The sequence below is a fragment of the Trematomus bernacchii genome, unplaced genomic scaffold (genome assembly GCF_902827165.1).
Source record: "Trematomus bernacchii unplaced genomic scaffold, fTreBer1.1, whole genome shotgun sequence".
NCBI classification, from domain to species: domain Eukaryota; kingdom Metazoa; phylum Chordata; class Actinopteri; order Perciformes; family Nototheniidae; genus Trematomus; species Trematomus bernacchii.
This window is the reverse complement of record NW_022987669.1, coordinates 137,223-150,758: the sequence shown is the minus strand read 5'-3', so window position 1 is coordinate 150,758 and position 13,536 is coordinate 137,223. Positions and strand designations below refer to the sequence as shown.

The following is a 13,536-nucleotide window of genomic DNA, read 5'->3' as shown; positions in this document are numbered from 1 at the left end:
CTTTATTGTGTATTTCTATTGTTTAGATGTGTTCCAAAGAAACTACAGCCCGGTCACATGACTTCACGTCACCACCGCTAAGCTAAAGGCGGCTAATGTTGGGCTATAAAGGAACTACAGCCCGGTCACATGACTTCACGTCACCACCGCTAAGCTAAAGGCGGCTAATGTTGGGCTATAAAGGAACTACAGCATGGTCACATGACTTCACGTCACCACCGCTAAGCTAAAGGTGGCTAATGTTGGGCTATAAAGGAACTACAGTAGGGTCACATGACTTCACAACACCACCGCTGAGCTAAAGGAGGCTAATGTTGGGCTATAAAGGAACTACAGTAGGGTCACATGACTTCACAACACCACCGCTAAGCTAAAGGTGGCTAATGTTGGGCTATAAAGGAACTACAGCACGGTCACATGACTTCACGTCACCACCGCTGAGCTAAAGGTGGCTAATGTTGGGCTATAAAGGAACTACAGTAGGGTCACATGACTTCACAACACCACCGCTGAGCTAAAGGTGGCTAATGTTGGGCTATAAAGGAACTACAGCACGGTCACATGACTTCACGTCACCACCGCTAAGCTAAAGGTGGCTAATGTTGGGCTATAAAGGAACTACAGCACGGTCACATGACTTCACGTCACCACCACTAAGCTAAAGGCGGCTAATGTTGGGCTATAAAGGAACTACAGCACGGTCACATGACTTCACAACACCACCGCTGAGCTAAAGGTGGCTAATGTTGGGCTATAAATGAACTACAGCACGGTCACATGACTTCACGACACCACCGCTAAGCTAAAGGCGGCTAATGTTGGGCTATAAAGGAACTACAGCACGGTCACATGACTTCACGACACCACCGCTAAGCTAAAGGCGGCTAATGTTAGGCGTGATGACGTTTTGTCGTTTCATTTAAACCGCTGTTTTTAAATTCACCAGTGGGGTTTACTGACGTATTTTATGTCGTAGGACAAAACCTTAAAATCTCTTCAGCTTGTGTTAACCACAGACCGTATTACAAAAATAGGCCTACAACCAAAACCACTTTCAGAAAAAAACATTCTCTTCCAGGCCAGGAAGTGGTACAATGCTGACTAACACTGATCTAACAAGTCACTAGCAAACACTTTTTTAAGCATTTGAACATTTTTCTCCATAAACTGAATCAATTTGCAGTTCCAGATTATGATGTATTTGAGCTGCCATGCTTGTTTCTTAAGGTTTCGGTGTGAAAAGCAGCAGGACTCTGTTTCTACAGGTGATCTGAGGCGTGGCTGAAGACTGCATCACCATCCTCATAATCAATACTGAGTGGGAGGCGGAGGGAACTGCAGGGAGCGGCTCATTTATGGCCCCCAGAGAGGGTAAAGTTCTCCGGTTAGAGATACAGACGTCACATTAACAACGGCAGAGGAACAGACTGACTTCTCCCTCTCCGGCTTCATCACCAAACCAAGGCCCTGCGACCTGCCATTGTTGAAGGCTTTTTTTCTTATTTTATTTGGATTTCTTCTTCTTTGCCACCATGTCGACGGCTGTGGAAGCGGTCGGGTTCATCATGTGCATCATCAGCTGGTTGATCACCGGATCAGCGCTGGCCAACGACTACTGGAAGATCTCCACGGTGTCCGGCAGCGTCATCATCTCTCAGAGGCAGTTTGAGAACCTGTGGCATGCCTGCGCCGAAAATAGCGGCGGAATCGCCGAGTGTCGAGACTTCGAGTCGCTGCTCGCCCTCCCCGGTAAGTCAAAGTCTTAAAGTCAGTTTGTGTGTACAGACGAAATACCGTTTCCCACAATCCCGAATACAAAAATACAAATATATATAAAATGATGTAAACAAATATTTATATCCTATATATACACAATCAACAGACTCATTTATACATTTGCACGCATTAAGACATAAATATAAGCACACCAATCAATATATACAAAATAACAGTCACTTCAGACCAGGACCCTGACCCTTTTATAAAATGGAGAACATAAGATAAGATAAGATGGACCTCTATTGATCCCCGTAGGGAAATTAAGACAGAACCAAAGATAGTACACATGGAATTATAAGAATAGAAAATCAGTTATAAGCCTACCAATAATATTTACAACCTTTTACGTTTTATAAAATGGAGAACATAACTTACTAACAAGATGGCGCCGGTGCTGATGGCTGCTGCTCCTCTCAAACTCATCTTTTTCAAAGATTCAATTCAACATTCAAAGGTTGTATTGTCATTCGCACAAAGCTACAGAGTAGACATGGCAATGACATCCTTCTGACCTGAGCTCCTCCAACAATGCAACATATATAATAAAATACAAAAATACAAAATAAAGTGCAAAAAGTCTATATAGATGTAAAAAGAATATGATATGTACAAGAACAGAATATGAAATTAAATAATGTAAATTAAGCAAAGATAAGATGGACCTCTATTGATCCCCGTAGGGAAATGAAGGTGATACACATGGGATTAAAAGAATAAAATTATATATTATATTATATTTACAAGTTGGTAAAAAAGTTTCCCAACACTAACAAATACAACTCATTACAGTAAAAGGTAAAGAGTTATGAAACACAGGAGAGCTGCTAACCCTGTAAGCGTGCAAAGAGCTATTGTTTCCAAGTTCCAATAGAAAGAAAACACGAGTCTTATAGAGGATATAGAGGTTGGGAACTGTTGTTGGTAAACTATGAATAAAATAAAACAGTATAGGCCTATAAGGACTAAAAAGACAAAGACAGATTCAATAACGATGTTGCTACGCCACAAATGTAAAATGTGGGCAATTTAGGGACTGTGAAAAGCATTGAATGAGAGTTAATAGGCGGAGAAATGGCTAAATAAAGTGTCTTCCTGCTGGAGGTTCATCATCTGTCACTCTTTTTTAAATAATTTGTTCAAACACACAAATTTGGAAATGAAATCGTCTGCAATTTTTAGTTTTTCTTCTATTTCTTCACAATCTTTTTTTCTTTCTTTTTAAACGATCATCTATTTAATTTGTCCTGTTCTTTACTTCTTTATTTTTTTCAGCAGATTCACAACAATAATAATAATAATAATAATAATAAAAGTGGCAGGCTGTATCATCAAAACAATGACAAAAAAGCATTTATTTTAAAGTAAATAACTGGCATAAAACAATGAAAGAAATATCTATAACTTTTTGTTTACTAAATCAGTGGGAAAAAATATATAATTTTAAACTGATGAGGTTATTCAAGTTCAACTTGATTGGATATATGGGGTCATAAGGCTGCTGAATGAAGTCAATAATCACCAAGTTTCAGGTTCTGATAGCAAAGAAGGTTAAACATATAATTAACTTTCAGCTTGTTGTTCAGTGGAGCTTCTAAAACTTATCAAATTAGTTTTTTCTGCATATTTAAAAGCATTGGTACAGAAATATAGGCCAGCATGCCATGTGGCACGACCTCAGAACACTCGTCCAAAGGTTGATCGATTTACAGCCACAAGTTTCCCGCCTGAAACTGAACGAAGTCACTGGTTACGGGTAATAGTTTATTACAAAGAAGACTTTATACATAGCATGTTTAATTATAAATATTAGTTAATTTACTTTACAGCGAGACTGTTTTTGTCCTGCCGTGATGCTTCTGTAGGATTATCTTTTGGGCGCCATTTTGAGTCTCATCCTCCTCTGGCAGTAAAATGGAGGGAAACTCCATCTCGATTTTTTACATTCGCTTTACTTTCACTTCAGTCTGGTTCAACTCATTTAGTTTGATATGGCTTTAAGAACATATTCAGTCAAAGGAGTGCCATAAAAAACAAGAGTATACATTGACAAAAATATGAAATAATTGTTCAAATAAAAAATATATAATAATTATACATCAAACTAGTGGAAAATAACATGTCAATAATAAAATGGAAAATGTGTTAATAAAATGTAGAGAGAAAAAAACACAAAAAACACAATAATAATAAAGCTTTTAATTTAATCTCAAGTGGCATATAAATAACTTTTTTTTCTATATGTTATTTATTCATTATTATACGTAATTGATTTATTTTGAATCCCTTTATTTTTCCTTATTAATGAACTTAATTCAGAGGTTTACTTAGAAGGTCTCTGGCCTTTGAGGGACATCTATGATAATGTATTTATGTTTGTTGTTAAAAAGCCCCCCCCACGTAGAAATTGAAACACTTGATTTGGTGCACAATAAGGAACCTAGATCTTTCGTATTGCTCGTCAGTGTGATTATTAAACGGCATGATTCATTCTGTCTCCAGCTCACTGAAACTCAGTGAGGATCATAAAAAGGTGCGGCAGGTTTTTATGATCATTAGAGGTAATCTTGTTAATAAGTTACAGCAGCAGTAACTCTCTGAATCATATAATGTGACTTCCACTTCCTCCTTCCCTTTGTCTACTTCAGCATGGGCTCATGTCAGCGGATAAACACTAAAGGTTATGGGATATTTTAATAGTTTACTGTGTTTTCATTTGGTACCCATAATTGTATTTGACTCCCAAAACTCCATGTCTCCATGAAGTGATCCTTAAACTCCATGTCTCCATGAAGTGATCCTTTAATGTTCAAAAAGCTCTTTATTTTTCTCTGTGCTGCAGCACCTCTTTTCACCCTCTGTCTGAAACCAGAGCCCAGTCTGCTCTGATTGGTTAGCTGGCTCTGTTGTGATTGGTCAACCACTTAAAGATGTCCCGCCCATTAGCCTATCACGTACAATGTGTTGGAGCGCTAGCCAATAGGGGCGCGAGTGTCATGGTAGTGATGTCTATGTGTTCCAGAAGTAAACACAGGAGTCCAATGGAGGCGTTTCAGGTGCTTTTTGACAGATGTTAGCCTTTGCAGACCCTTTACATGCACTAAAGCCTATAGAAAACACTACAGGAAAGGGAAAACCCCAAAATGCAGGAAAGGGCTTCTTTAAATACATATTCAGTATAAAGTCAGTTTAAATGTGAACTTTGCAAATGATTCGCACATTGTCGTTAAAGGACTACAAAATAAGAAAAGTCGGTTTAAAATGTGTGTTAGGGTTTAACTTTATCCCTTTTGATAAATCAACAATGCAAATTTGTGAATTTCTTTCTCAAAACCCCATATATATATCCCTTATAGGACTACATGTTTTAACACTTTTTTCAACATGCTTTGGCAATATTGTGTTTTTATATGGTCATGCCAATAAAGCTTCTTTTGAATTTGAATTTGAAAAATATATCTCTCTCTGTCTGCAGCTCACATCCAGGCGTGTCGCGCTCTGATGATCATCTCTCTGATGCTCGGACTCGGAGCGATGGTCGTCGCTCTGCTCGGACTCAAGTGCATCAAGATCGGATCGGCCACCGAACAAACCAAGGCCAAGATGGCCGTCATCGGGGGAATCCTGAGTATCCTCGGTGGTGAGTTACTGTTAGAAAAATATCCCTGAATACTTAAAAATGTTAATAATCCCTGGTCCCCGGCTTGAGCTTCAATCTCAGGATCCATGTATTTGTGATCCTCTCCAGAATGGAAGTAGTCATCACATACAGAGCGTCAACTAGTTCCTGAACAGTGTCCTTCACATGCTGATATCCAAGAGAGGGAGTTACACAGTCACAAGATGGAGGAATAGAAAGCAGTATTCAATGTTTACTTCAGATTAGCTCCACGTCAGAAATGAGCATGCTTGTCATATGTCTATCTCCATAGAGGCTGAATCATCATGTTAATCACATAGCTATCATATGCCTCAAACAGTCCTGATGCTCTTCTAGGTAATCATACATCCTGTCATGTTCACAGCTACAGTTGGGATACCTTTGTTAGCATGTTACTCTCATATTAGAAGAGGACATTCACTATTTTCCCAACACTTACCCTGGGCAAAGATGGAGAAAAGTCTCCATGCACACAGCTGGGAGACCAGGGGACTCTAAAGAGTGACGCACACAGCTGGGAAACCAGGGGACACTAAACAGTGACGCACACAGCTGGGAGACCAGGGGACACTAAACAGTGACGCACACAGCTGGGAGACCAGGGGACACTAAAGAGTGACGCACACAGCTGGTAGACCAGGGGACACTAAAGAGTGAAGCACACAGCTGGAGACCAGGGGACACTAAAGAGTGACGCACACAGCTGGAGAGACCAGGGGACACTAAAGAGTGACGCACACAGCTGGAGACCAGGGGACACTAAAGAGTGACGCACACAGCTGGAGACCAGGAGACACTAAAGAGTGACGCACACAGCTGGAGAGACCAGGGGACACTAAAGAGTGACGCACACAGCTGGGAGACCAGGGGACACTAAAGAGTGACGCACACAGCTGGGAGACCAGGGGACACTAAAGAGTGACGCACACAGCTGGAGACCAGGGGACACTAAAGAGTGACGCACACAGCTGGAGACCAGGGGACACTAAAGAGTGACCCACACAGCTGGAGAGACCAGGGGACACTAAAGAGTGACGCACACAGCTGGTAGACCAGGGGACACTAAAGAGTGAAGCACACAGCTGGAGACCAGGGGACACTAAAGAGTGACGCACACAGCTGGAGAGACCAGGGGACACTAAAGAGTGACGCACACAGCTGGAGACCAGGGGACACTAAAGAGTGACGCACACAGCTGGAGACCAGGGGACACTAAAGAGTGACGCACACAGCTGGAGAGACCAGGGGACACTAAAGAGTGACGCACACAGCTGGTAGACCAGGGGACACTAAAGAGTGACGCACACAGCTGGAGACCAGGGGACAGTAAAGAGTGACACACACAGCTGGTAGACCAGGGGACACTAAAGAGTGACGCACACAGTTGGGAGACCAGGGGACACTAAAGAGTGACGCACACAGCTGGTAGACCAGGGGACACTAAAGAGTGAAGCACACAGCTGGAGACCAGGGGACACTAAAGAGTGACGCACACAGCTGGAGACCAGGGGACACTAAAGAGTGACGCACACAGCTGGGAGACCAGGGGACACTAAAGAGTGACGCACACAGCTGGGAGACCAGGGGACACTAAAGAGTGACGCACGCAGCTGGGAGACCAGGGGACACTAAAGAGTGACGCACACAGCTGGAGACCAGGGGACACTAAAGAGTGACGCACACAGCTGGGAGACCAGGGTTGCATTCGAATAGTCCATTTAGCTTAGGAACCTTCCTAACGGAGTGAAATGACCCGGAAGTCCCTCAGTGGCAGCCATGATAAGTGCCGTTCGAATTCTCTAAATTAAAAGGAAAGGAGGTTTCAAACTTCCTTTATAACCTCCTTTAGCTTAGGAACCACTGGACCTCCCTAACCGAAAGGAGAGGAGAAAATGCTGCCCCACAATGCCTTGCGGCCGCAGCATTTGCCGTCACACAACAGTCGGCCGTTCACGGAAACAACCGATTATGAACGAGAAATTATATCATGAAAGTTACGGTGCTTATTAAGCATTTTAAAACGTATGTGGTAAGTTGCCAAAGTGCTTTGTTTTGAACGTTCATCCGTATTATAATCAAAAAGAGAAATATGAACGTTAGTTTTTACTGAAATGATCAAATAAAGTCAACATTTCACAGTCTTTACTGAGCTGTGTGGGGTTTGTTCAACTTTTAAAAGATGTTTGAATGGTGATATACACAGTGATAGATGTTAAGGACTAACGTTTATAATAAATACATTTGTATTGATTTTAAGATCTTTTCATACAATCATACGTATTGGGATCATTTGTATTAATGTGGACCGGAGGGAGAGGGTGACGAGCATAAGTTTCACTTTCCTTTTTTATTTCAATTCCAACTTTGGTCATGAAGAATATGTTTCTCTGTTGTCCCCGTTCATAAAGCATAAAACAACAGCATCAGAGCACGGTGCAGAGTCTCTAGATGAGTTTACAGTAGTCCCTCTTCTTATTAAACATCCATGTTGTAGTCCGCTGTATAGAAAACTGTAGTTTCCATAGTTTCCCCACAGCAGCAGGCGCACATTTATGACCTCTGCTGGCGCATCATAAACACGTCGGATAGTGAAAGTGCAGTCGGATTCTCTAAAGTGCCGCAGTCTCTTCTCCTAAATCCTTTTGAATTCTCCTATCCACTATCCCTTAACCCAGGGGTGGGCATTTTACGGCCCGCGGGCCACATCCGGCCCGTTGGCCGGCCTTGGCCGGCCCGTGTGAGGTTGATCATAAATTATAACATAATGAAAAAAAACAGCAACCTTTTCAAAATAAAAGCAACACAGCTGTATTGCTTGCATGGCGTAAATACTTTTCTAACTGTGTTGCTTTTATTTTGAAAAGGAAGCTGCTGTTTTTTTTATTTATTTACGTAAACGCGCATGCCGTAACAGCTACGAGTGATACTGGCCGGCTAGTCCTCGAAATGTCCGCTAAGGGCAAAAAAAGAAAGATCGATACTGAATGCCGCGTTTTCAACAAGACATGGACCGCTAAGTATTTATTTACAGAAGTGAAAGGTAAAGCTGTGTGTTTAGTTTGTGGTGCGCAGGTCGCTGTGTTCAAGGAGTACAATTTGAGTCGCCACTATGCTACCAAACACGCAGATAAATACAAGAACCTGTCTGAGGAAGAGCGGGCAAAGGGGTCGGATGCTTTGCTAGCTAAGCTTCAAAGCCAACAACACATTTTCACAAAACATTCCACATCCAGAGATGCAGCTGTCAAGACGAGTTATGTCTTAAAAGTTAACCGTTTTCGGACGAAGAGTTCATTAAGGAGTGTTTGTTGGACACTAATATGCCTGGAGAAAAAGGAGGCATTTGAGAAAGTGCCGCTCTCCCGACGCACTGTTACGAGGAGAATTGAGGACATCGCGGGAAATCTGGAGCTTCAGCTGCAGAACAGAGCGGTCAACTTTGACTTTTTTTCCTTGGCTTTGGATGAGAGCTGCGATGTACGTGACACTGCCCAGCTACTCATCTTCCTACGTGGGATAACTACAGACTTCAAAATCACGGAGGAGCTGGCAGCCATGCAGTCAATGAAAGGTACATCAACAGGGAGTGATTTGTTCACGGAGGTAAATGCATGTGTGGAAAAGTTGGGACTGAAATGGGACAAGCTGGCAGGCGTGACAACGGATGGTTGTCCAAATCTGACAGGGAAAAATGTTGGACTATTGAAGAGAATGCAGGATAAAGTGACAGAAATTAACCCTGAGCAGAAATAGGTATTTTTGCATTGTATTATACATCAGGAAGTGTTGTGTAAGTCAGTGTTAAAAATTAACCATGTTGTTGATGTTGTAACTAAAATAGTTAACTTCATCAGGGCAAGAGCATTGAATCACAGACAGTTTGTTGCACTTTTGGAGGAAAGTGAGACTGAACATCGTGACATACCCTACCATGCAGCTGTCAGGTGGCTCAGCCTGGGCAAAGTGCTGAAAAGAGTATGGGACCTGAGAGAAGAGATTCAAGACTTCTGTGTGAAGAAAGGAAACGACATCCCACAGCTTTCAGATGCAGACTGGGTGGCAGACCTTGGTGTTGCTGTAGATGTGACTGCACTAATGAGTGAACTAAATGTCTGCAAGGCAAGGGCCTTTTTGTGCATGACATGTACAGTGCAGTGAAGGCTTTCATGAGAAAGCTGCAGCTTCTCTCAAGCCAAATGGAGGACAACATTCTCACGCACTTGCCAACACTGAAGGAAGCCACACCATCAGCTGATCACCTCCAGAGGTACTCATCCATGTTAGAAGCACTGCATGGTGAGTTTTCAAGGCGATTTAAAGACTTCAAAACAGTTGAGAATGAAATGAACATGATCTTTTCCCCATTTACATGCCATGTGGATGATGCACCCAGTGATGTTCAGCTTGTACTCATTGACCTGCAGTCTGACACACTTCTGTCAGAGCACTTTAGGTCAGTCTCACTGCCTGAGTTTTACTCTTCCCTGAAAGAGGAGAACTTTCCACACATCAGGAGACGTGCTCAGAAGATGATGGTCCTCTTTGGATCTACCTACATATGTGAACAGACATTCTCAGTGATGAAGTTCAACAAATCCAGATACAGATCCTCTATCACTGATGATCACCTCTCAGCTGTCCTTCGCATATCCACCTCAGACATTGAACCAGATTTCCGTGCACTTGTTCAAGCCCAAGACAGACTGGATTTTTCTCACTGAACAAGTAAAATTAACTGAAAAACAAAAATCAAAAGCACTCATTTCTTTTTGTATAAAGCTGATTCATTTCTTATCTTTAACATACTGTAAAACACCTTTTCAGTATTGGTATATTGAGCAGAATTAAGTTCAACTTATTTTTGATTCGGCCCCCCAACACAGCTCGAGTTTCTGAAGTGGCCCCTTGTAAAAAATAATTGCCCACCCCTGCCTTAACCCCATGACGTTTCACTCCGAGGTCAAGGAATAGACGATAGGGTTAGAACTTAGGAGCTGTTTTTTTGGAGTATTCGAACGCAACCCAGGGGACACTAAAGAGTGACTAAAACTGTTTTGTGTGTCTGCAGGTCTGTGCTGCATGATCGCAGCTTCGTGGTACGCCTCCAGAGTCGTGGAGGACTTCCATGATCCGTTCACCGGGGGCGTGAAGTGAGTCCAGAAGAAACTAAAATAATTATAATAATAACACTATTTATACCGCAATAAAAAGTGCATAGATGTAAAAAAACAAGCCGTTCAGGCGGCAAAAAAAAGGTAAAAAAAAGTCAATGTAAACATTTTATAGAAACATTTTGTAATATTTGGAGGAAATAATTCAAGGTTGGTCGAATGTTTCAGAGAAATAATTTAAATATAGGAATTAAGGAATTAAGGAAAAAACATCAAATATTGAAAAATTGCTGAAGTTGCAGATTACGTCGAATAATTTTAAACTCGTAATGGAAATAACAAATGTTTGTGTCTCACCCTGTGTGTGTGTGTGTGTGTGTGTGTGTGTGTGTGTGTGTGTGTGTGTGTGTGTGTGTGTGTGTGTGTGTGTGTGTGTGTGTGTGTGTGTGTGTGTGTGTGTGTGTGTGTGTGTGTGTGTGTGTGTGTGTGTGTGTGTGTGTGTGTGTGTGTGTGTGTGTGTGTGTGTGTGTGTGTGTGTGTGTGTGTGTGTGTGTGTGTGTGTGTGTGTGTGTGTGTGTGTGTGTGTGTGTGTGTGTGTGTGTGTGTGTGTGTGTGTGTGTGTGTGTGTGTGTGTGTGTGTGTGTGTGTGTGTGCAGGTTTGAGCTGAGCACCGGTCTCTACATGGGGTGGGGGGGGTCGAGTCTCTCCATCTTGGGCGGAGCTTTACTCTGCGCGGCCTGTAAGAGAGCCACACCTGCAGGAAAGAAAGGGTAAGCCCCGCCCCCTCACCTGAGCTTCCTTCTCTGATTTATTTACTTATTTACCTATGATGTATTTATTTACTATTTTTGTTTTTTCTCATGTTCAACTCATTGTAAACTCATTTATTATAAATAACTAATTAAATAACATTTCATCAGGTTTTTGTGGGATATTTCAAAGAAGTATATATATTCGAATATTGGACCTACTTTCAAAATTAAAGCTTTTAAACAAATGTTTTTCTTTCTTCTAAGAAATGTGTTAAATTGCTTCTTATTTATCGCAATTATGTATTTATTAGATTATCTTTATTTATTATCTATTAATAGAGTATTTTTACTTCAAAAAATCGTATTGACGATATTTATCGAGCTGCAGCACATTACATTTTTATTAAAATAAATTAATTTCCCAAAGATTTGTTTTGCTATTAAGATTCCAAAATGTCTGCTTTGAAAAAATTATCTTTCTTTTTTCTCAAATTGTACAATTTTTCATGACTTTTTCTTCAGCGGCTATTATGGAACCAAGCCTCAGAAAGTCTACACGGCAACAGCCAAATCTGAGCCAGATTCTTCAGCCAGAGCATACGTCTAAACATACACAAACATAAACACACACACACACACACACACACACACACACACACACACACACACACACACACACACACACACACACACACACACACACACACACACACACACACACACACACACACTCTAACATGACATATGGACATGTCGTTTGTTTTCTGTCCTTTTGTAGTGTTTGCTTATTTTTCTAAAGAGTTTTTGATGTGAAATCTGAAATCGTAAATGTTGGGGAAGATTTGTGGATGATTGTTAATGATTACTATCAGAATAAAGTCTGTGTGACATAATAAATGAGGTTTTTAAAGGTAAAGTGCACTTCTTTCCTGTTGATGAAACACACACATCAGACACAATTTGAAATGTAATTTAAGATTATTAAAATTATAAAAAAAGACATGTGACTCATTAGGTTCAGCTATGTTTGCTATTATACAATTAAATTATGTTGCAGGTAATGTGGAGTCAATGATTATGATTATAATCATTATTATTAATATTATATTATAAATTGTATTATAGCGATTTAAAAAACAAAGACACTTCATAAAAACAGTCATTTTAAATAACTACTTGAATAACCTTTAACTCAATACTTCTAGAACATGGAAGCTAATGTTTTTTACTGTAAATTAAATGTACATTGTTAAAGCAAAAGGCAAAGCCAGTTTATTCACACAGCACCTTCCACACAAGGCAATGCAAAGTGCTTTACATAAAAGAAAGACATTAAGAGCATTAAGAAATAGTGCAGCAGAAACACATTATAAAATGGCATTTAAAAACACTCATTAAAAAGCAGAGAGAATTAAATAAAGATAAAACAAGATAATATATAAAATACATGAATAAAAGTTACAGTGCAGAGTAAGATGTGAATAAATTAATTAAAAGCAGCGGCAAGAAGAAAAGTAGTTTTAAAAGATTTAAAAGAACCTGCAGGTTTCTGGGAGTTTGTTCCAGATGTTTGGAGCATAATAACTGAACTTCTCCATGTTCAGTTCTGACTCTGGGGACAGGAAGCTGACCAGTCCCTGAAGACCTGAGAGATCTGGATGGTTCATCATTTAGCAGGAGGTCAGAAATGTATTTAGGGCCTAAACCATTCAATGCTTTATAAACCAGCAGCAGTATTTAGAACAGACAGGAAGCCAGTGAAAAAGCAGCAGCGATCTAATATATATATTTTTGAAACCTGTAAAGACACCAGTACAGACCCGGCGCCGTGGGAAGGCCAGGGAGGGCCTGGCTGCATTTTACATTCCTGCCCTCCCCCAATAAACACGTTTTATTTTATTTATAAACATTTGAAAAAAAAGTATTTTTATTTTTTAAATTATAAATTATAAATAAACTGTGAATTTTAAGGCTGCGATGTATGTGATGTCAGATAGTAATATAAGAGTATACATGAAAAACAGGTATGAAATACTATATGACAGTAAAACAAGAATACAGTTTAAAAGGTGAGTGATTTGTAAAATATGCATAAAGAAATAGTAAATCTGTTTACAGTTCTGTTTCATATGGGTGTTGTGTCTCTCCATTTTGCTCTCAAAGTGCACCAGATTGATGCTTTTAACTTCAATATTTAAAAAAAAAATCTTATATATTTAAATATATATCAAAAAAG

The 13,536-nt window shown here is 40.4% G+C and overlaps 1 protein-coding gene across 1 annotated transcript; it reads left to right on the top strand.

Moving 5' to 3' along the window:
- Positions 1 to 1,401: 1,401 nt before the first annotated feature.
- cldn15la (claudin 15-like a) lies at positions 1,402 to 11,973 on the top strand. Its single transcript, XM_034136004.1, has 5 exons — positions 1,402 to 1,749; positions 5,252 to 5,416; positions 10,506 to 10,587; positions 11,205 to 11,318; positions 11,823 to 11,973. Exons 1-5 carry the CDS (start codon positions 1,533 to 1,535, stop codon positions 11,905 to 11,907), a joined length of 663 nt encoding a protein of 220 aa, XP_033991895.1. The 5' UTR covers positions 1,402 to 1,532; the 3' UTR covers positions 11,908 to 11,973.
- The last annotated feature ends 1,563 nt before the right edge of the window (positions 11,974 to 13,536 follow it).

What these genes read in the sequence shown, in the direction of transcription:
- cldn15la (XM_034136004.1), top strand. Translation starts at nt 1,533, where the DNA reads ATGTCGACGGCTGTGGAAGCGGTCGGGTTCATCATGTGCATCATCAGC. An exon ending in GTCGCTGCTCGCCCTCCCCG is followed by an intron (nt 1,750 to 5,251) that starts GTAAGTCAAAGT and finishes CTCTGTCTGCAG; the next exon opens with CTCACATCCAGGCGTGTCGC. An exon ending in CCGTTCACCGGGGGCGTGAA is followed by an intron (nt 10,588 to 11,204) that starts GTGAGTCCAGAA and finishes GTGTGTGTGCAG; the next exon opens with GTTTGAGCTGAGCACCGGTC.